The following is a 21,431-nucleotide window of genomic DNA, read 5'->3' as shown; positions in this document are numbered from 1 at the left end:
ACAAGTCTTTTATCTATGTAGCCTATACGATTTCAGGTGAAGGCTAACGAAGTTCTTATTAGTCGATCGCATAGCCGGGTAAGATCGTTATTCGTCACCACACTGCGCCTGTGTTTGTTCCTAAAATGACGAAATACACTAGACAAGGCAAAAAGGCAAGCATGTGCTTCGATATTTTATTTGGTTGCTCGGTATTGATTCTACAACAGAAAGTGCACGAATTACAATAACAATGCCACAACTTATGCCGTGTAAACTCCCAAGTGGTTAGAGAAGCAGCACGGGCGATAAAAATAAAGATCGCACCCTCTCCGATACTGATCTCAATCGTAGAAGATGGTACTGACGTAATAACGGATGAAAAACGCGAATCCGGAACAGAAGATCTGAATACTGAGAAGCAGAAGAGTTAGATTCCTTTCGTGCATCGGACCGAAGATCTTCAGCAGGAAGTTGATGAGGGTGAGATTGTTGCACTCAATGTATTCTTCATCCTCGCCCAGATTTTGCTCCACATATACAAGACCAAGCTTTTCCGCCAGCCAGAGGATGAGTAAACCAGGGAATTTGGTCTCGGAAGATTTGAATCGTGCTTTGCTCATTCCCACTAAGCCAGTTTTAGGGTTGAATCTTTAAAAGAGGCAGTGAGTATTAAAAGCACTTACCTCACATTTGAAAAAATGAATAAGCCTATGTACAGTATATGCAACCTCATTGAAAGCGGAGCACTGAATGTATAGCTCAGCAAAGTACAACATGTCTGTAGGCAATCATTCTACAAAACCAAATTAAGTTTAGAAGTGGCTTAAGCAGATTACTTACTTGGGAAGTCTATGTCTCGGGCATGGGATAAACCTGAACAGTTGTGGAACTGAGTAGAGAAAATTTACAGTTTGCGGGATGAAAAACAAGATGAGCATCTTACTGAAGTGCCCGAGGATACCGACAACCGCAAAAGTCATGCCAGCAAAATAACAAAACGTATCTCCAACAAACACATCAGATGGATACCTGGAAGTTTTAGTGAATCAGTTAAGTTAGGTTGTTGTGTCTACTCAGTATATAATTGACGATATGATTAATGTGTGCAAATGGTAAGGCCAAAAACGAAGCTGATTCCCGATCACAATACAATTTACTGGGAACTGTTTCCATTGGAAAAAATATAGTTAATAACCCCAATAATGTAGTATTTGTTGCTTTTACCAACTCTGTTTGCATAATGATCTAGAATTGATAATCTAAATATCAAATTCAGCGATAAATTTACAGTAAGCAGTAAAGACTGGGGTTTGAGATAATACAATGTGACAGAGGAAACAGGAAGCGTCAGTCTTTATGCTATATCTAAGCTCTAAAGCTGCTGTTCAAGAAGCACGAAGCAATAACTTACCAATTGTGGTATAAAAGGCCCAGCGCAGTGCCTAGGAAAGGAAGCATAAAGTAGAGGGAAAACTTGTGATAGGATGAAACTGGCCCATTCAGTTCAATGAGATTATGAGCAATAATCGACAAACATATCACGACCGACTGTCCAGCTTCTAATCCGTTAATCCCTGATAAGATGTTGATGGCATTGGTACAAAACACTGCCAGCATGCCCATATACAGGTAATACAAAAGACCTAAAAACAATTAGAATGATACATGCTTATCTTCATCCATACTTAAGTCTAAACGTGTCTGTTTTACAAGCCCCCAAAGTGTGAGCGCATTGATCGAAAGTTTTTTAAAGAGTTGTTGAATTGAGTGCTGGGACTTTTTTGTCATGTTAATTTTTAATTGGCAAGTCAATAAAGAAAAACATTAAACATATAAGCACAACATAGTCTTCTGTTCTTGATATAAAAATGCATTCCCTATTATAACAGCCTTGTAATTAGTTGCAAAAACCGCTAGGCCTATTCAAGAAATAGGTTACCAAACAGGATATTTAAGCAGAAACTCTATGTTTAGACCTACCTAAGTTCAGGTCGAAACCAATTAAATCTCTTAAAGGCTTTGGGACAATGATGGTTGTGTTCCCTATGTTGGTATAATAGACCATCAAAAGGGGTAGGGAGGCAACAGTGGGCAGGGTTAGTTTATGTCGCCATTTTAAGTTGAGAACGTCATCTGCGAATCCAAGGAACACCATACAGCAAATAGACAGAAGTGCACCAATAAACTGAATAAATTCCCTAAGTAAGATGGTTAAAGTTAGGAAATATTGCATCAAAAATACACCAACTTACTTTTTTAAAACCAATAAGATTAACAATTAGGCCATGTTGAGTGCAATGAAGGACATTTTTATGCATTAACTAAACATTCACAGATTCCCTTTAAAATCTAATAATATACTTTTAAGCTTTAAGCTATCACGACATCATTGATTAAACATTGCATAACGATATCACCATGTATGCGTAACATTCCTTGGAAAGAGCAATCATAACATTTATGTACAGATCCATTAGAAGCAATTTTTTATAAAAAAGAAGTTACCTGTGATCAAAATCAAGGAGGTTTGTCCCATCTGAGCGCTGGCTGACAAATGGAACAGGGATGAAGAAGAACATACAAACTAAAAACGTTGCCCCGCATACAACCCCCAGTGCCTCGGGAACCTTTTTATTGCTGATTTTACTCATATCTCGGCCATATAAGTTTGCAGAGATAAAATTACCCGCAAAGGAGGGGATTAGCTTAACTGTAAGCCAGAACCCAACACATGATAATGCCACATCTATGGCTAATGGGTAATCTGTCACCATTCCTGTACAAGTTTATTATATAAATATGTACAATATCATGCAACAATTTTATTGTTGAAGGGTCAGAAAAGAAATATACAATGAATGATTTAGCTGCCAGAACCCATCAGCATCAGCAAAAATTGGCAAGAAACTGTTGGTAGCACTCCAAAAAGAACAAAACTCTTGCACGTGTTGACGCAGCTTAATAGTATGTTACTGCTGATGGTGTATCCAAGTCGAAAGAGAAATATCAAAGCAGCTTTCATTTTGAACACATTTGGGCTTCAAGTTAGTTCAAAACAGCTCTTAAAATACTGGTAAATCTATACAACAAGCAAAAAGCAAACTACATTAGACTCATTCAATAACAACAGTTACAGCCAAAAGATTCAACTTAAATCATATTAATAGCTACACAGCCTTTACACCTATATAGGGGCCTACTTAACAATTGATTATAAAACATAATGGATAACCATGCAGTTTACTGACTTGTTTGTGGGTACTGTTCCCATGATTTTCAGTTTTCTAAAAATAATTTCATTTGTGTAACTTATTACACCTAGTGGAAAGTGTGGCACCTGCACTCATGAAATTCATCAACGTGCACACCCAAATTTTTCACCTTAACGATGACTTATAATAAATAAACAAAGAAAAACTGTTTTTTTGAACCCAATTTATAATAAATAAACAAAGAATAGACACATCAGTGCATGCCGAAACTTGTAGCTTTGCACACACTATATCTCATCAAAATCCACCATACTTTCCAGTCAAACAGTTGGGTGTACTACTGTATGATACGATATATGGGATGCCAGATGGAAGCAATATATAGATATATACTAATACGGAATGACGAAAAATGAAGAATTATATTTTTATATATCTTTGTAAGCAATTGAAATAATGTATAAAACCAGCATTGTTTAATACAGATTCGGATATTTGACCTTATGAAGTTTTAAAATAAACCAAAGAATGCATTGTGCAGGCAGAACGACCAAACTTTTATGTTAATAGGCTATAAAACAAATTTTGACCAACTTAGTCTACAAGTGAAAATTAGTAATATTGTTTCCAGAAAACCTTAAAAAGGATTTCGTCTTTAAAATGTGTTTGTATATACCAATTTATACTAAATATCACTTCAAACTCATCTGTGGTGGTTATGGGCTATGCAAACAGGGTAGACTAGCAAGTTCAAAAGTTTCGCATTTGGCATTTAATTCTATTATTAAAGGACAGGCTTAAACTTGTGACTAAAAAGTTAATACTACACCTGGTTTAAAGCCAGTTAAAATACTTATAACTACCGGGGTCTAATACTTTCTTAGTGTAACACTGCTACATACAGACATGGTTACTACCAGTCCATCAAGTCAGCAAGTAGGCTACTCTATTGCTGATAAAAAAAGGAACTACAGATTTTCCCAACATCGTCACGCATCAACGCATCCATGCATCAACGCGTCAAGAAACGCGTCATACTCATATGACGTCACGAATATTGTAGAAAAGGGAAAAACAAGGTTGCTCGCTAACTTTTTCTCTAAAGATCATAAAAACATCGTAAATGAATCACGAGACAAATTCAAACAAAAAATGTAGCTTTTCAACGCATCGTTGAAGTCATGAATGGTTACTGAGCTTCTCTAGGTGGCGCCGAAAGCACGGTGGCAGCTAACCTGACGTTTTGCTGCGGGAAAAGTAGGGGCAGTTACTTGCCGTAAGATTAAGACGAAATTTTGTGTTGTGTCTTACTTTGTCTTATACCAATTTGTTGGTGGTTCTTCTTTCCCGCAATCTAGCATGCTATCGCTTTCAAGAAGCTTTTTTCAATGATTGAGTTGATTTCCACAAGCATCGTTTCTAATGTGTTTCACAGATGAGTTGATTTGTTAGCAGTTGACCTATTTATGTGTAATTACGTAATGATAAAAGTTGTTGCGTAACTGTAATTTACAGATAAATAACTTTTTCAATTACGCCCAGCACCAAAAATGCCCATTATAAAAATCTGCTCCCGCCCTTTTTGATAGTTTCTGGCGCCCCTGGCTTCTCTTAGTGCAAGTTTTGATGGGTGGGCTACACATTTTTTATTTTTTTTATTGCGTATTATTTTGACCGAATTTGAAGCTGTTTGTAAGGTCCATCACCACTGAACAAAATAAAACGTCGTTCATAGCTTTGCTGAGGACTAGGGTATTACAACGGTAGCGCAACGGGAAATCGAAAACAGTTTGCATTTTTGCCAGGCGCTTTTACTCCACCAACCAGTTGTTGTGACAAAAATTACAGTTGTGTCTGTTTTCTAGGGAAAAGAACAAGTTTTCCATAACTAATGATATAATTAATAAGACGTAGTAAAACAGGTTATGAAGATAAAGTGATTCAGTATTAAATTAATCGTTTGCGAATGGTCACAATATCGCCGAAAATCAGGGTAGCCTAGTTGGCCCGAATGTCATTACTTAGCAAACGATGCTTTTTCTTTTAAAAAAACTTGAAGATAGGTGACATTGCCACAAAGTGTAGTCATTTCCTGTAGCGTTACACGGTTACACCAACTGCTTCTAGCACATCTTTTTATTCAGACCGTAAGTAGTATGCGCCCTAACTACTGCAACCAACAGCGGAAATAAAAGACGACTGCACGAAAAGAAAATAATTCAAGTGATTCCTGAAACAATTGGCTCGGGCCTGAGCAGTAATTGACCAAACTTTAATTTCAAAAATACTTGGAATTTCACGAAAAATTGAAAAACACAGACTGTGTCACCGTCGCTTATACGAATAATTGATTTCTAATAATACTTTGCTGATCAATTAAACTCCTTCAAAAACTTGACATAACTTCGTTGCTAAAATTTTAACCCCGATTAGGTTTAAAAAGCCCAACTGCTCATGGTCGCGGTCATGGCTATTTATCTGACGACACGTGACATAATAATACGCTTTCTTTTAATAGTAAAATTACAAAAACAACAAATTAATGTAAAGAAAAAACAGCAACATTACCGACGTATATATAATGTATCGTTTTCGGTAGAAATTTATTTTTTATTAAAAGGAAAGATTTCATTGAAACTGGTAAAAGCAGCAAATCACGACCACCAACACATCTGCTATGATAGGATATAATAGTACGAAAAAAACTAATGATAAATGTAGAAATAACAACAATGTTACGCGCACTTGCCATCCCGATCAATGCTGGCAATCAACAGCAGCTGTGAGAGTCAATAAAATTTTATACGTTGTATTTATGAATGAGACGTCTGATGGGGAAATATATTTGACACAGTGTTCAAGTTTTTTTCTTAAATTCCATAAACTGTAGCCTATTTTTAATTAACAAGGAATACGCGTTTTTGTGAGATCTAATTATTCCAGAGTGCTCAAAAACCGGTAGGCACCTCTTAGCGGGACAATTCACGAAACTGGCCAATAACCGATGTACGTAAGTATCACGGCAAAATTCCACAAACACTACTCATAGACCAGGTCAGGGTTTGTGGCCTGGCACTGACATTCTAGCTACATACTCATCATGAAAACGTTGCTGTTCAATCAAGCTCTGTTCGTGCGCTGCTGCGACTTGCAGCTGCTGACTTGCTGAGAGAAAGTGGTGTAGTTCTGCCGGTCTGGAAGGGGGCAGCCCATGGGGTACGATTGGAACACCTGGTACACCCGGAGGGGGCATTATGGCATGTGGGCCTCTGACTCCTTGAAGGCTCAGCATCTGATTCATAGAGGCTGCCAAGTTTGTTGAAGACAAATTAAAAACGAACTTGACAAAAGAAAAAACAACAACCTCCAAAACACAGATTAAATTAAAATAACAACATTACAACAGAATTGCGAAGCAAAGAAATGTCCCTCACACTAAACAGGGCAATTGGATACAATGATAAAACACACCAGGTTCATTCCGTTTACATAAAATAGTACCTGCTTGCATGGGATCCAACCCGGCAGCCAAAGCCGCATGCTGTTGCTGAACCGCGAGCGCCTGGTGGGCTAACGCTGTGTACTGGTTCATCACGGGGTCATTGATCGCAACAGACGGGGGTACAACCGCCCCGCCGGGTGGAGGGACGTTTTGAGGGTGAAGATGTACGTGGGAATGAACGTGAGAATGCTGGTGGTTATGGAGTAATTCCATCCGATATTGATGCTCCAAAGCGGCCGCACGTTCAGCCGCGTGCAACCGACTGCAAAATAATAAAGCGTCATGTGCGCTGTATGGAGTGTTGCCTTGTTTTGTCCAGCACTTATTAAACTTGAGCAATTCCTGTTTAAAATTGACAAATGAAATCGAAAGACTATCTTGTATAACAGTGTTCGTTCGCTGTTTTCAACGTCGTGTGCCGTAGTCCAGTTATTACCGTGTTATTATTAAATAATTATCGACACGTTCATTTTCGCGTTAATCGTTCTTGATCCCATCTTAATTAAAATGGACACAACTACAATCATTAACCGGTGTCTCTTTGTTAAAACTGAAGGAACCTTTTCATGAACGCTACCTTTCATTTGCCAGTCTCTCAGCAGCGCAATGTTGAAGTTGCAACTCGGGATGTTGCGCAAGTAAATGCGGGAACCCAGGAATGGCACCTGGCACTATCGGTGGAGCGCCGGGCACACCTAGCATTGCACCTGTGAGATCAAGAAATGAGATTTCTCACGCTACCTGAGTAAAGCAAACGAGCCCCTTAACATTCGAGTGATCACTGCATTGGCAACCTCGTAAAACTAGCATTCATGTTTTACACGTTCACTATCTCATTGACGCAAATGTAGGTCAATAAAAGGGGCTTACCCGGATAGGGTTGTTGTCTCATCTGCTCGAGAGCCTGTTGGTTCACCAACCCCGGCACCATAGCTGGGTGAAGGCCCCTCATTGCCAAGGCTGCCATCTGGGGGTCGAGGGGGTCCATTAGTTTGCCGTTATCCAAGGTCTGCTTCGGCATTCGTTCTCGCAGCTCCCTCTCGCGGAGCTCGCGTTCTCGTAAATCTCTCTCGCTTTGCTGCAACAAAGCGATTTTAAGCGTTTTTATTTGATCAACCGTATACCAAGTTAAAGCATCTATACAAAAAACTGGAGACCATTTCTTATGACGGGAACAGGATTAAACAACAAATTCAAATATGTACATTTATAAGAACGCTAAGTCCAAAAACATAGTAACAGCATGTGCTATGGTATCGCCGATTACAACTTGGTACTGTATTGTAAGCAATTTACTAACTAACGTTTCCACACTTGTCACCATGCACATGAATTACTCACGGCTGCGTGAAATGAAAGCAGAGACTGTGCATGAGGAGTCATCATGGAATTCATCGCTTCACGCTGTGAGTCGATTGTCGCGTATTGTCGCAACGTACGCAGGGCGGGCGTGTCAGGTCCAAGTGTGCCATAAGGTGAACTACGAGCAGGGGGAGGCCTAAGAAAGATCTTGGTACTTTGAACATTTAAGCGGGGTAAAATGTTGAAGGGCTGTTTTCCAGTAAACACTGCACCTCACATCACACTGTATACTGCAAGTAAAGCTTCTGATATCCGCATGTAATCCACTTAGCTATGTTACAAAACCAAAAATCGCTTTTTCAACTGAAATATTCGGGGCGAATTCGGTAGGACTGAACAGAATATCTCGTCAAGCCCCAGCATGGACAAACATAACCAAACTGGGGCAACTATCATCAGTTGAGGAATTTGAGTCACAAACACTCACCTGTGCGGGTCAAAACCCGGGGTCGGTGTTGTTCTGTGAGTCGGGGTAGCTCTTGCTACGGTATGTGGGGTGTGGTGGGGCGCATTCTGGGGCTGGGGTTGTCTCAATTGAGGTCTCGGGACCTCTCTCTTTATAGCAACCGGCTCAGTGGGATAATGCGACGACTGTGACAAAAGAAATGTTTTACTGGTGAATCAGCCTGGTTGTGACGATTGAACAAATTTTCCATCAAATTATTTTTCTGCGAAATGTCTTATTACTCACGAATAAGCCAAGCATGCGAGAGATAGCATGGCAAAGACATGCTTTTACTGCTTCAATTTACATTTTTAGAATATGTTGAAAGTGGAAAAATTTGCTTTCATGAATCAATGACGAAAAATTTGAAACATTTGCAGAAACCACATCAATATATATGATTTCTTAATACAAAATAACCCCTGCACATCGTCCTACCTGCGGCCTTTCCTCACGCGGTTTCGGCCTTTCTCTCTCTTTCTCTCTCTCTCTCTCTCTCTCAGGTGGTGGTTTATAAGGTTGTGCCCGCTGAGGTTGAGATGTGACTGGTTGGGCTTGCACGTGCCGATTATCAGGTTTATGTGGTTCTTTTTTCACCTTCGTGCTCACCAACGTGAAGTCGGTTCGACTGCAAAACGATCCTGGGCACCCCTCAAGTCTGTTAATTAGATGTTTGTGTTAATAATTCACGAAAAGTAACACTTGGTCATTTTCAGTCCCTACAACCCCATAAAGGAATATTCTACGGCGGTTATTGGGTATTTTGTAAATGCTGTATTACTATTTTTTCTTACTTACTTATTACTGCTATTGCTATTCTATTATTAATTACTCGCTGTATTGTAACAAGCTTTACAACGTTTGAATGTTGTAATTTGCAACTTACTTAAACAACTCGTTTGACCTTAATTAAACAAGATAGGTACAAACTTATACAACCGCAAAAATCAACTTAAATCAAAACTCAACAAAAAGTACGAAAAAAAACTTTATCCCAGTTATTTCGTGTCACCTTATTTTCTGCCCAGCAAAGCACACCACTTTTCCCTTCGATCGATCCTGCCTGGGTAGACCGTCGTCATAGAAACGGAAGTTCTGCGGCCACGGCTGAAATGAAGTATTAAAGATTAATTTCCGTGACGTTATTTGATAAGCAAAGTTTCTACGAAAAACTTGAAATTACAAACAAACAAACTGGTAAAATACGAAACCGATTTCTTCACCTTTCCAGCAGGGATAGTTACGTGGTGTTCGGGGTAGATTGGTGGGGATGGTTCCTCACCACCTGAATCATCATCCTCATTGGTTGGCGTTGGTGCGACTTGTTCTCTGTTTGCCCTAACACGAAATTAATTAATAATCCAATGTAGCTTTCACTCACACTTGCAAACATCTTTTGGATTTTTAAAAAGAAAATCGTAATTTATCCATTAATTGAACAGCAGGAACTATGATTACGAGAAAATCAAGTCAGATTTAAAAGATATCTCAGTCCATATTAAAACTCAAGATATAAATACTTTTTCTCATTCTCAGCTACTGCAGAAGATGAGCTTGCGGAAAGTTGTCTGCTGGTCTTCTGAACATGGCCACTACTGGGCGATACACTTTCTTTCACAGGTTCAGTTTTAATGGGGACTGAAAAACCAGGATCATTAGCAGAAAGAATTATTAAAACTTAATCATATATTTAATGCTATTAATAACAAAGTGTTGTTTTTGTGCTTTAAATCATTATTTATATAATGTGGTTAATAATCAGTAATTATCATAATAAGAATAACTTAGAACATTGCAAGTTCATGACAAATGATATACAACTTCATAAACAAAGTGAGAAGAAATAAAAGACCGTCGTACTAACTCAGGGTAAACAACTCTCACCTTCATTTGTCGCAAGATCGCCACGACGATGAACCTGTGCAGGTGGTCGTGCATACTCTAAAGTGGAAGTTGGAGGATAATTGCTTCCTTTAAGAGGTGGTGGGGGAGCTTCTGTGGTCGGTTTTGGAGAGTTCCTTGAAACATTCTGGGGCGGAGTGTGGTTGCTTCGTTTCAAATGTGGTTCACTACTTTGTGGGTTGGATAATTTAGCATGGAGGTTTTTTTCTTGATTACTACTGGGTGGTGGCACAGTAGGCTAGAAATAAAAATTCAACATTTAAATAGAAAAATATAAAGTATGTAGAGATAATTCTGTAATTTCAAGGCAAACAGCTCATGGACTCCTAACAAAAGCCAAGTGCTCAATAAAGTGGTATAAGTGTTGGAAATGTACTCACCCATCCATACAAATGAGGTGGGACCGGGTATCTGGCGTCTCCGGATGACCCAGGTGGGTGACCAGGAACGAAAGGGATGCGAGGTGGATAAAATGGATGCCTAGGGTAGCTAGCGGGGACACTAACCGGGGTTTCTGCTTTAGTAACCTCAGTAACATTCGATGAAGTTTTCTGAGGGCTTGGGGGTTTCCCAGACCCTTTAGTCTCACCCCGCTTGCTACTAGCCGCATGAGGTGAGGGGTGCGCAGTGGGGAGCATATGGGGTTGCCCAGGGAACATCGCCCGGACACGGTACGGTGGGTAATGCATGTCGTCCAAGGATAACGGAGGTTTCACTGAGGTTTCTGGTTCTTGCTTTACAGTTTTTAAATCATCGTCCAATCTAGCACAGAATACACAACAACAATAACATCTTTTTATCGAAACGAGAAGCAACGAGCAACATAAATGGGCGCAGGGAATATCTATTTACGTCGGTGCACTTCGGTGGAGTATCATTGTAAAGAGAACTTAAAGTGCCGCACTGCATATAATAACTATCATGTCTTGAATGACTACGTTAAACTTTCACAACATGAAAAGTTTTTGTAACTCTTTATTGCACTTATGTTTTATACGCAAAAGAGAATTTATTTTCAAATTTTGTCAAAATAGAAGTTATAGAATGATTAAATTGAATGGTTGTCATTACAGAAATTAATGACTTCACCTCGCATGCTTCATACTAAATCAAACTTTGAGTAGACACTTGCCTGTTTTTCCATGGCACAGAAGATGAATTGGTTTGGGAAACCTCTGGGGACTTTGCAGGCACCGGACTGAACTGGGTCCTTTCACCCTACATTGGGACAAGCCATGTGATTAATATTCTCCTTTTAGAAAAGCATTTTATACTGATGTTGAAAATTACACAGCAAGCAATAGAGCGACAGTTTGCTGCTTGAAGGAATGAGTTTAAAACATCTAGCTGACATTAATGTTTTATGATCATTGTGATCTATTATAGCAGCTTAAAATGCTTGCTAGAGGCAGCATGAGACTTCCTTGAATAATTGACGATACAGTTTTGTCTACAGTTATGTGAATATAATATCTACCTTAAGCAGCTTTTTATGGCCTGATTGACACTTTTAAACATAAATAAATTCAAAGTAACAACGGTTTTACAGCTTTTACCAACCATATAAACAACGTGGTATCGAATGTCAAATTGTATACTAATTCACTGGGTATAATAGAATGAGAAAATCCCCATGTCATCCCAGATCAGGTTAGAATTGCCAAAATACCTTGATTTCTGCTTTGATTCTTTTCTCGTCAATTTGGTTTTCATTTGTGTCTGGTTCCCACTGTCTTTTGATTGGTTTCTGTGTAGACAATAACTAGAGGGTGATGACAAAATAACTTTGATTTTAATCAAAATTAGTCCTCCAAAACGACTTTAATTCATGTGTAAACATAAAATGAATCTTTATAATAGACAAGCTTGCACTATTACAACCTATGTCAGCACAAAGTGGATGATTTTGATAAACAAATGAATGTTTTCAGAAAAACATCCTAGAACGGTAAACACTAAACCACAGAAATGCAAATGAGGTGAATTACAAACCAGACCAGAGGATCCCTACTTGGGGTCTGTGAGTTCTACATTAATCTTTCATAAATAGCCTATTAAGTAACAATGCTGAAGCTGAGAAAGGGGGGTGCAAGCGGTAAATTATTGCTGCTTGGGGTTGGAAAGTAGTAAGAAAAGATTAGGAACCACTGCACTAGACTGTAGCAATGCACTAAAATCCAGGAATTAATTATATTCTCACATATCTCTTTTTATTACAGACCCACCTTGACATCCTCCCCATCTGTATTGTCATCATCAGGAGCAGCAGGCTCCTGCGCATCGATGCTCATCTTCTCCTTGATTGGTTTGAAGAGGAACGGATGAGGTTGGGATTCAGCCACCGGTTCGTTGAAGATCGGAGAAAGGGATGTTGGGCATGAATCTTTATCCAACTACGACAAGGCAAGAGGTGATTTAATCATGAACAATGTTAACTAGTAACCTCATCACTACAAGTACAAGATACAAATGAAATGAATAAGTTCTGTCGTGCATGACTCTTTTCCACAGAGCAAAGTGTGAAACGTAATCTGGCTGAATTAAATTTTTTCTACGTCTATCAGTTCATTTAAAGACAACTTTTTGAGAGACTTTAACAAAATTACAAAAGTAAGTTCCACACAATTTAGCCTTCACTCACATCAGCTTTAACATCATCTTGGAAGTCCAGTGCAACATGTTTATCCTCGCCGTACTTCTTAAAGATGATCCTGCATTCCGTGCACAACATCACACTCTCCTTGCCTCCAACATGCCAGTCCTCGGATGCTGAAAGATAAAATTTGGTAGAAATATCAAACAAAACAAAAACAGTTAATTGTTATCACTCTTTACTCGACAACTTGATCATTTAATGTTGAATGCTGAGAATCGGTGTGGTACACTGCATAAATAAATATATTAAGTTTCGGTTACAAGGCTCACAATGCCAGTACCGATTGGCAACTGGACGTTAATCATCAAAGGGCATCAAAGTTACAATTTAATTTCCACTGTTATTGAGATTTTTATCACATTTTACTCACTGGTAGTCTGACAGTGTTTACAAGTAAACTTAAGTGGTTCCTTATCACTTTCTTCGCTCTCTGATTCGATATCGCTTGAGCTTACACCTGAAACAGTTTATGAGATTTTATTTATAAGATAATTTCATTAAAATACTGCTAAAAAGCACACAGGGCATGCAACTGAATATATAGCAGTAACAATTTTGAATGCATGGGAACTAAAAGGTTCACAAAATTGATCCATACAAGTAATGGCAATACAGTCACTGATACTAATTTTTAAGTTGATATGATTGAATTCTGATGACTACAAGACTGGGGAAGTGAAGTTTAAAAATCACATTCATAAATCATAAGATACTTATTCGACCCATGATATATTAATGTTACCGGCTTCATTAGCAGTTGTAGCACTCTTTGAACCTCTCTTCATGGTTGCTTGTCTTCTGTTTTTGCTCTGAGGTTGCACAACGAGTCCTTCTTGCACTTTCTTCCAGAGGTAGTAAAACTCGACTATTTCCGACTGTTGGACAAGAGATTTATTGTCGTTTTTATTCAAAATGAGTTCATCAATTATGCTGGTATTGTGCAACTAAATGTAGTCCATGGATGGCAAGCCCATGCAATGTGCATAGAATGGTTACAAGAGTCAAAACAGTAGAAAAGCGTTTTATTAATCAGAAGTTTAATAAATGCTTTTTACGTGCTAGACACAACTACCAACATTTTGCTCCACATCTAATGTAGCTGGACTACCTTTATAAGCCTAGTGAGTTTATTTTATACACAGCTTGCTAAAATGGAATGACAGTGAAAGTTGCGTTAAGTCCAAAAAAGTAATCCCCACAAAAGAATTGATCATAAATTCTCCAATTTATCTTGGAACATAATCGAGATTAGAGCTTGTGGCTAAATATACCAGGTTTCTTATCAGATAACAACACAAGGCTGTGTATTAAAGGCAAACAAAGCTCGCAAGCACAGCAACACAAAGAAATTGTGGCCAGAAAAGCAGAGAGTAACTACGGTGTGATTTACAAAATTAAAACCGCGAGATCTAGAAAACTCAATTAAATTGATCTTACGACCACAAAGTTCAAGACAGTAATTGGAATATTGCGAACAATGTATCAATATAGGTAGTACATGATGATATGTCATCACGTTTTGTGTTAAAACAGGCCACAAAGCAATGGGCTATGGTTAAACTGGATTACAGTACTAACTTATCAAAGGATTACACAAGTGTTTTTGGCATTAAGTGTAATTCCCTACTAGCATTATTCGTCTGTTCAAGAGCACCAAACCCAATATCATATACAAGCCTGCTTATTATTATCTAGTCTTTATAGTTACTCTCACTGGTCAGACAAAAATGTGGAAAAACGTTATTATCTTTGACATCATACTCACAGTTTCCTTATTAGGAAGTTGATCTTTCTTTATTTTGAAGAAATTCTTTCCGTTTTGGCGTAGACCTTTTTGGAAGCGTTTCTATAATGTTGGAAGAAAATGTAATTAGCCAGTAAAAATGTCCTTTTTAACAATATATTAAAACATTAGCCTGTTAAGATGTATGAACAACGTCTAAAAATTGTCTTAACCTCAATAGTGTGAGACCAATCACTTTAATAAAACATGATTCACACATTAAACATAATAATGGCATTAATTCATGACAGATTTTAATATCATTTCCTACAACAGCAACTCAATTATTCACGGTTAATTCTGAGTTGGCTTTAACTAATACAAATATCCTCTTTTAATCAACTAATGGTGAAGAGGTTTAGAAGACTTAAGAGATCAAATAAAATGGCGCTAATGTTTGCTAATATATTTCAAAAACATTTTCACAACAACTTAATACAAAAACTTTCTGTGTATATAGTATAACACAGAGTACAAGTGTAGGAGTAAAATGAATATTTTTGTGCTTGAAGACGTCCGTAAGATATTACGGTATCAAGAATGTTCTTGGAAGTGAAATGGACTGACTTACTTAAAACATTTTTATTTTAAGGAATCACAATAAAAGTCGCTGTTAATGTAATGGACAGGGATTTAACAAAATAAATTTCATAAAATAAAAGTGCATTGAGGTTGGACCAACGACGACGCAGTGAGGTCAAAACAGAAAAAGGAACTTTTTATTTCTTGACTGTGATTCATTTTTAATTCAGGTTAAGTCAAGCGATTCACAAGAGATAGACTCTGTCTATGTTCTGTTTATAAAGCTGGCACTTAATCTTAGGGAAAGAATTACTTGGCTTGTTTTGTAAACACAGCAGAGGTAGCCTTGAAAAACCCGGCTCACAATATCGACTTGGTGTTAAGCCTTTTACAGATAGTTGCTATGATGTTTATGAAATAACTTTGTACAGCATCATCTTTCAAGAATCACTTGTTTTGCCAAAACATGATTAAGTGAAAGGTCTGATCAGATTAAACATGAAGGCCCTTCCAAGCACAGCATATTTAAATTTTGGGCATCTTTAAATCTGGTAAAAGGTTTACTGGTTTTTTTATCGAATGACAAGACAGTCATTTTTAACAAAGTTTTATTATTATTTGACAAAGTTTTCAGATAATTGTGCTTATCATAACAACTAACAATGTACTGTTATAACATAGCATGCTAATTATCTCATGACCCGTAACAAATCAATTTTAAATCTGTCATTCTTAATTTCACAGCCAATAGGGCGTAATTATGTGACACAAGGTTAACATCAGGTCAAACTCAGTTAATGAGATCAGGACAGAAAAGTTTAAAATTGAAAAATAAAAACAAGCCCATATGACAAAATATAATATTCATATTCATTAAGCGATGAACACGAAGAAGTTTTTATTCACATGGACATTTTAAATCTATTATCTATACTGCCTATAAATCTACACATATTATTTCATGGACACTTTAAATACAAATAAATAAACAGCTTGCAATAGATTTGCCATTTAGAGTCCTGAATAATAATTGATGTCAAGTAATAAATTATTGAAAGTTAGGTAACACACAGTACACATATACATGGTCTAAATTAGATATACATATATATATATATATATATACAATACAGCATACACAGTATATACGTACTGTAAAACATTATATTTGTGAAAACCACACACTGATTAATATAGAATTTCGTAAGAAGTTGCCCAAATACCATATCCTAAAACTAAAGATCCAAAATCATTTTGTACACAAATAGGCGAGAAAACAAGCACATACCAATTGGTCTTCTGTCCATTTCCTCTCAATTGTCATCGGAAGCGGCTTCTTCACTAGAACTTGGAGAGCTGCCCTCGCATCTCCATTGCACTGGAAGAGCTGAAAACAAGAATTTTCTTTGAGTATTAACGTGACGGACAGATCACAACTGCTTCCTACATGAAGTAAAAGTTTGTGTAACTGTGCTGGATAAACAACAAAGCGTGCATTCCACAGAATGGATACTGCGGTTACCCGATAAAGCAAATACTCACAATATTGAGAGCGTTTATGGTTGTGTCATCCCTGGAAGCAATAACACAGCCTTCTTCAGGAGAACCACCATCACACATCCCAGCAAAGGCTGCCATGCTTCTACAACCAACACAATGGTCATGACAGTCACAACGACTATCAATCAATCAATGACAATCACAATGACAATCAATAACAATTACAACACAGTGGTAATTATTTATCAACGATTAAAACACAGAATGCTAAATAAACTGATTTAGTATATCAGGGCGACATTATTAAAATGCAACAGGCCGATGCACTTGCACATTTCTCAATATTTTGCCGTAACCTTATGGTTAAACTTGTAATTACATTAGCTAACATATCTACCAGCAAGTAATATACAGTATATACTTATTGAATAATGCATGCAGCCTTGGCGGACCTGCTGCATTGCATTGAAACAAAAGCTATTAAAGCAACACACTACGAAATGAGACAATGCAACGTACAGGTCCTCACAATGTTTGGGAAAGAAACACAATCAGGGAAACCTGATACTATAATAGGCTGAAGATAAGCTTCTTAATACACGGGCTATAGATAAAAAGCAGCCACAGCATTATATGATACATGTATTTCAAACATTAAGTAGACAGAATAAACAAGCCTAAAACCCTTCTCACAATCAATCTTTGGATTTTATTACCTTGAATCAACATGCTAATCGCTATCCAAGCAGGCAATATGTCAATTATGACACAAAGTGTAACCACAAGGTTGCTATTTAATCTTTCTCTTAGTGTAATATAAACAGAGACACGTTGCTTTGATGCAAAGTCAATAAAGCAGGATGGGAGAACAGGTCGAGATCAGGTTAGGCGCAAATATTTGACTGCAAACCATTGCAAACAAGTATAATGCTCACACAAGCTTACCTGGCAGACTGCAGATACATCATCAGATCACAGTCTTTGACTTTGGGTTCCCATATTAGTTCCTCGTAATCGAGATTCACTTTTTCTTCAGATTTTTGCTTCGTTAGTAAAACTTCTGGGAGAATCGCCTGTTAAACAATGACCTTTAAGACACACGCAAAACCCAACTACGAAGCAATAAAAGAAAACCAGAACCTTACAAAGTATAAGTTTTCATATGCAACGAACTGAGCATTACATTGCTGACCTACACAAACATAAGTGCCCCTCACTGTATAGATACAAATGTTGGACATACTTTTTGAAAAATTCCTCGTGTAGTTGCGGCCCATTGATGACTTGGTCCAACACGCACTTCCCCATGTACACTTGACAGGCGTCTAATGATGAGCAAAAAATTATTTTAAAAATCCTTCGAGGTATGCTGTTGCGTTTGTACCATTACCACATCCTATGATCAATCATGTGCCTTAGGTGTTCATTGTGTTTATGATCAAATAATGTCACAGTTTAACAAAATGCAAGTGGTCACCTTGTCTCTGGGTTATAGCCAAGAACGTAAAAGAAGCTGTCTGGTTTCAAGTTGTAACCTTTGACCTCAAGAAAATTCTTGAAATGTTTTACAGAACATTTTCCTCTGGAAGTAAAACCACAACAATTTATATTCGCAATATAATTTAACATCAATCAACTGTATATCAATTATCAACATGTTTCAATTTATAAATTTACATGATACATTTACTAAAACGAAACAAAATATTTAAATGAACGCATGTGGCTAGGTGTTGTTAACATTCGGTGAGAAGTATTTTGAAGATGTGCAACAGCAAATACAAAAAAATAAAATCACTTTCAATGATGTAGCATGCATGTATGGGTGATTGCAGTAACAAATTACGACCCATAACTATTGTAAGTGTAAACAAACCGTAAAGTAGAAACAGGAAACATTTCCATAACATCATCGTCAGCAACAAAAAGCTCGCGATTGCGGTTGTCACCATTTAAAATGGTTTCTCTTTCTTTTTGGTCATCTGGTAAAAAAATAGACATAAATGCGAGAAAGAAAAATTAAACTAATGTAACCAATGTTCAACACTTTTCCAAAGCAAGTTTTAGATCATGTTGAGATTTTAAAGAGCTGAAAACGTAGAAAGCGTTTAATCTTAACTGTGTTAAAATCCACTCGAGCACTTACCTATGCCATCCAACCGCTCCTTCACAAGCATTTGATAAACCAAATCAGGCACTTCAGCAGGCCTGTAATACCACTTGACCACCATAACAGCTAAGTCTTTCTTGCTCTGTTGAAAAAACAAAAATAATTGGCAAAAATGCTGGCTACAATTTCAACTCCACTTTAATAACACAGAATCTGTCAATCTCCAATATATAAATGAACCCATATACATGCTATTTCCTTTTAGATGAAGTTTTTACACAGGAAATATATCAAACTGGTTAAAATTCAAAGCCTGTTTTAAAACCCCACTTACTTCTCCAAAGAGCAAAAAACTTAAAGTGATGAAACACTAGCAAATAATGTCACTAGCATGAAGTTAGCTTGTCAGTATACATATGGCTCAAACCAGTTAGGATTTACCAGTACATTATGATGTTATGCTACTTTTAATGACACAAAAAATAGACAAGAATTTAATTAAATGAATTTATTAAATCTGTTTCAAATTCTAGTTTGTATTGTTGGCCACATTATATTTAGGGCTTTGATTTATAAACCTTATGAGCTTGTTATTATAACATTGATTATAATTATAACATTGACTGGACCCAAGTAAATTTATTAAGCGAATTGATTAAATTATTTATAGATTAGAAAAATCGTAGCATTGCTCAATTCAATTAAGCAATTGAAAATGCATAACACATTTCAATGAATGACAAATTATACAAATATCTGATACAGCTCAATTAAAATATTATATAGCAACAAAATGTAAGCATTAATTTGTATAGACAGTCTTGATAGAGACTCACAACTTTAATTTCTTGAATAGTTCCAATAGCATATGGGTTGTCAGTTCTTTCAGTTGCTACATAGGCAGAATCTATATGAATGATGCATGATTTGAGGCGATGCGTAAAATATTTAGATAAGTATCATTATCTTTAAGAATATATCAGAATTATATACACCACTCTATGTAAAGGCCTATATAACTAATAATATATTTTATCTGTGTAATGGTTGCGTATATACCTATAATTCAAACAAGTTTTGTTTGGGTTACATTTCTGTCATTGCAAATTAAGTTGCTTAACAACACCTGAACACATATCTATATAGTGCTTTTCATGCATGGTAATATGTACATATATTGTAGAAAAACTGTATGTGTTATATTGTATGTGTCGCATTATACACTGTACATTGTATATACGAACTGTATGTATTTTTGTGATATATGTAAATTGATATGCTGATGTATGACACAATGACTGCAAATCATACATTGACACATATTTGCAGGGAAAAATTCTCAACTGAAGTCCTTTCACATAATGCCATAATATCACACATGATATGCATACCATGTATTCTCATAAACTCACCAAACAATTTATATGATACTCCATCTTCGGACACATATTCAGTGACTTCATTATTTTGTCCACGAACTATATGACCAGTACTGTCTTTTTTCTTTAAATCTACTGCATCCACACCGTTGTCCTGCTGCGATTTGGTTTCAGCTAGCGCAGGTGCAACCTAAGACAAAAAATACTTTAAAAAAAAATAGTCAACTTTTAAATAAGTATCTAGGATAGACCAGCAAAGCAAATAGACCAAAGCAGTAAGCTACGACAACGCCATGATAACACATTGAACAAACTTCATACACCACTGTAAATGAAACCTTTTCTTTCGCTTCTTTTTCGTGATTTGACGAACTTCTTGTATTTCGTCTGGTTCCTTGTAGCCACAAAGAATCATGCTTGGATGATCCTCCCACTTCCATGATTATCAAGCTATAGGCTATCAAATTCTAGTTCAAGTTTGGAAAATGGGGAGGAGCAGATGCATTTCCACTTGACAATAGCAGATTTATATTTTACGAGCTTTTTTCAATAGGCCTACAGGAAACTGTTTAGAGACTGCAAAAGTCACAACAATTTCAGTTGCTTTCAGAATAGTTTCACTGTTCACATGTTCACAGTTCTCAGTACTTGTATAGTAAGCATAAGTTGTATATTAATACATTTCACATTTTGCATCGCAGTTAACCTAAACCAGGCTGGAGTGCTGTTGAAAAAAATGATAGATCTTCCAAAGGTGCTCTAGCCTATGGGCCTATATATCCATTCTGTCACCACAAAGCCGGTCTGGAGAATACTCAAGTGTCCTTTTCCTCATATTCAGTAGGGCATATTCAAGTACATAAATGCGCATAATTATGCACCTCAAGTGTGCCACTGGGAGAATGGAGCTTGTGAAAAACAATATTGAGTGCACCGACATGCTACATCTGCAGTCTGTCTGTAAATGTGCTCTTAGATCTTATGTGCTCCAAAAATCCAGTAAAAAGGGCAAACAGGCTGGCCCACAGAAAAGCCTGCAACATGTGGCTTAGACTCAATTATAAGCTGTTCATAAA

General features: G+C 37.1%; 2 protein-coding genes across 2 annotated transcripts; both read right to left on the bottom strand.

Annotated features, from left to right (window-relative positions):
* Positions 1-162: 162 nt before the first annotated feature.
* On the bottom strand, positions 163-3,087 carry LOC143450272 (UDP-N-acetylglucosamine--dolichyl-phosphate N-acetylglucosaminephosphotransferase-like). The gene is made up of 5 exons (XM_076950749.1): positions 2,488-3,087; positions 1,963-2,180; positions 1,394-1,625; positions 823-1,011; positions 163-630 (listed from the first exon to the last, which is right to left on the bottom strand). Exons 1-5 carry the CDS (start codon positions 2,754-2,756, stop codon positions 324-326), a joined length of 1,215 nt encoding a protein of 404 aa, XP_076806864.1. The 5' UTR covers positions 2,757-3,087; the 3' UTR covers positions 163-323.
* A 2,601-nt stretch (positions 3,088-5,688) lies between these two features.
* LOC143448569 (uncharacterized) lies at positions 5,689-20,948 on the bottom strand. Its single transcript, XM_076948377.1, has 29 exons — positions 20,694-20,948; positions 20,389-20,545; positions 19,813-19,883; positions 19,013-19,118; positions 18,743-18,848; positions 18,344-18,448; positions 18,110-18,191; positions 17,812-17,939; positions 16,909-17,008; positions 16,655-16,753; positions 14,827-14,907; positions 13,804-13,936; positions 13,432-13,518; positions 13,047-13,174; positions 12,631-12,798; positions 12,075-12,152; positions 11,538-11,623; positions 10,786-11,167; positions 10,388-10,643; positions 10,024-10,141; positions 9,727-9,841; positions 9,516-9,610; positions 8,942-9,161; positions 8,486-8,649; positions 8,038-8,194; positions 7,567-7,774; positions 7,274-7,403; positions 6,696-6,958; positions 5,689-6,500 (listed from the first exon to the last, which is right to left on the bottom strand). Exons 1-29 carry the CDS (start codon positions 20,793-20,795, stop codon positions 6,250-6,252), a joined length of 4,176 nt encoding a protein of 1,391 aa, XP_076804492.1. The 5' UTR covers positions 20,796-20,948; the 3' UTR covers positions 5,689-6,249.
* Between the last annotated feature and the right edge of the window lie 483 nt (positions 20,949-21,431).

This window comes from Clavelina lepadiformis, chromosome 3 (genome assembly GCF_947623445.1).
Source record: "Clavelina lepadiformis chromosome 3, kaClaLepa1.1, whole genome shotgun sequence".
Classification (NCBI taxonomy): Eukaryota; Metazoa; Chordata; class Ascidiacea; order Aplousobranchia; family Clavelinidae; genus Clavelina; species Clavelina lepadiformis.
This window is presented reverse-complemented; position numbering and strand designations above follow the sequence as displayed.

Coding starts and splice junctions, on each gene's coding strand:
- LOC143450272 (XM_076950749.1), bottom strand. CDS start 2,756: ATGGTGACAGATTACCCATTAGCCATAGATGTGGCATTATCATGTGTT. Junction 1,626..1,962: donor TGGTTTCGACCTGAACTTAG/GTAGGTCTAAAC, acceptor AATTGTTTTTAG/GTCTTTTGTATTACCTGTAT. Junction 1,012..1,393: donor GGCCTTTTATACCACAATTG/GTAAGTTATTGC, acceptor TAAAACTTCCAG/GTATCCATCTGATGTGTTTG.
- LOC143448569 (XM_076948377.1), bottom strand. CDS start 20,795: ATGGAAGTGGGAGGATCATCCAAGCATGATTCTTTGTGGCTACAAGGA. Junction 13,175..13,431: donor TAAACACTGTCAGACTACCA/GTGAGTAAAATG, acceptor TTTATCTTTCAG/CATCCGAGGACTGGCATGTT. Junction 7,404..7,566: donor GAGACAACAACCCTATCCGG/GTAAGCCCCTTT, acceptor TTGATCTCACAG/GTGCAATGCTAGGTGTGCCC.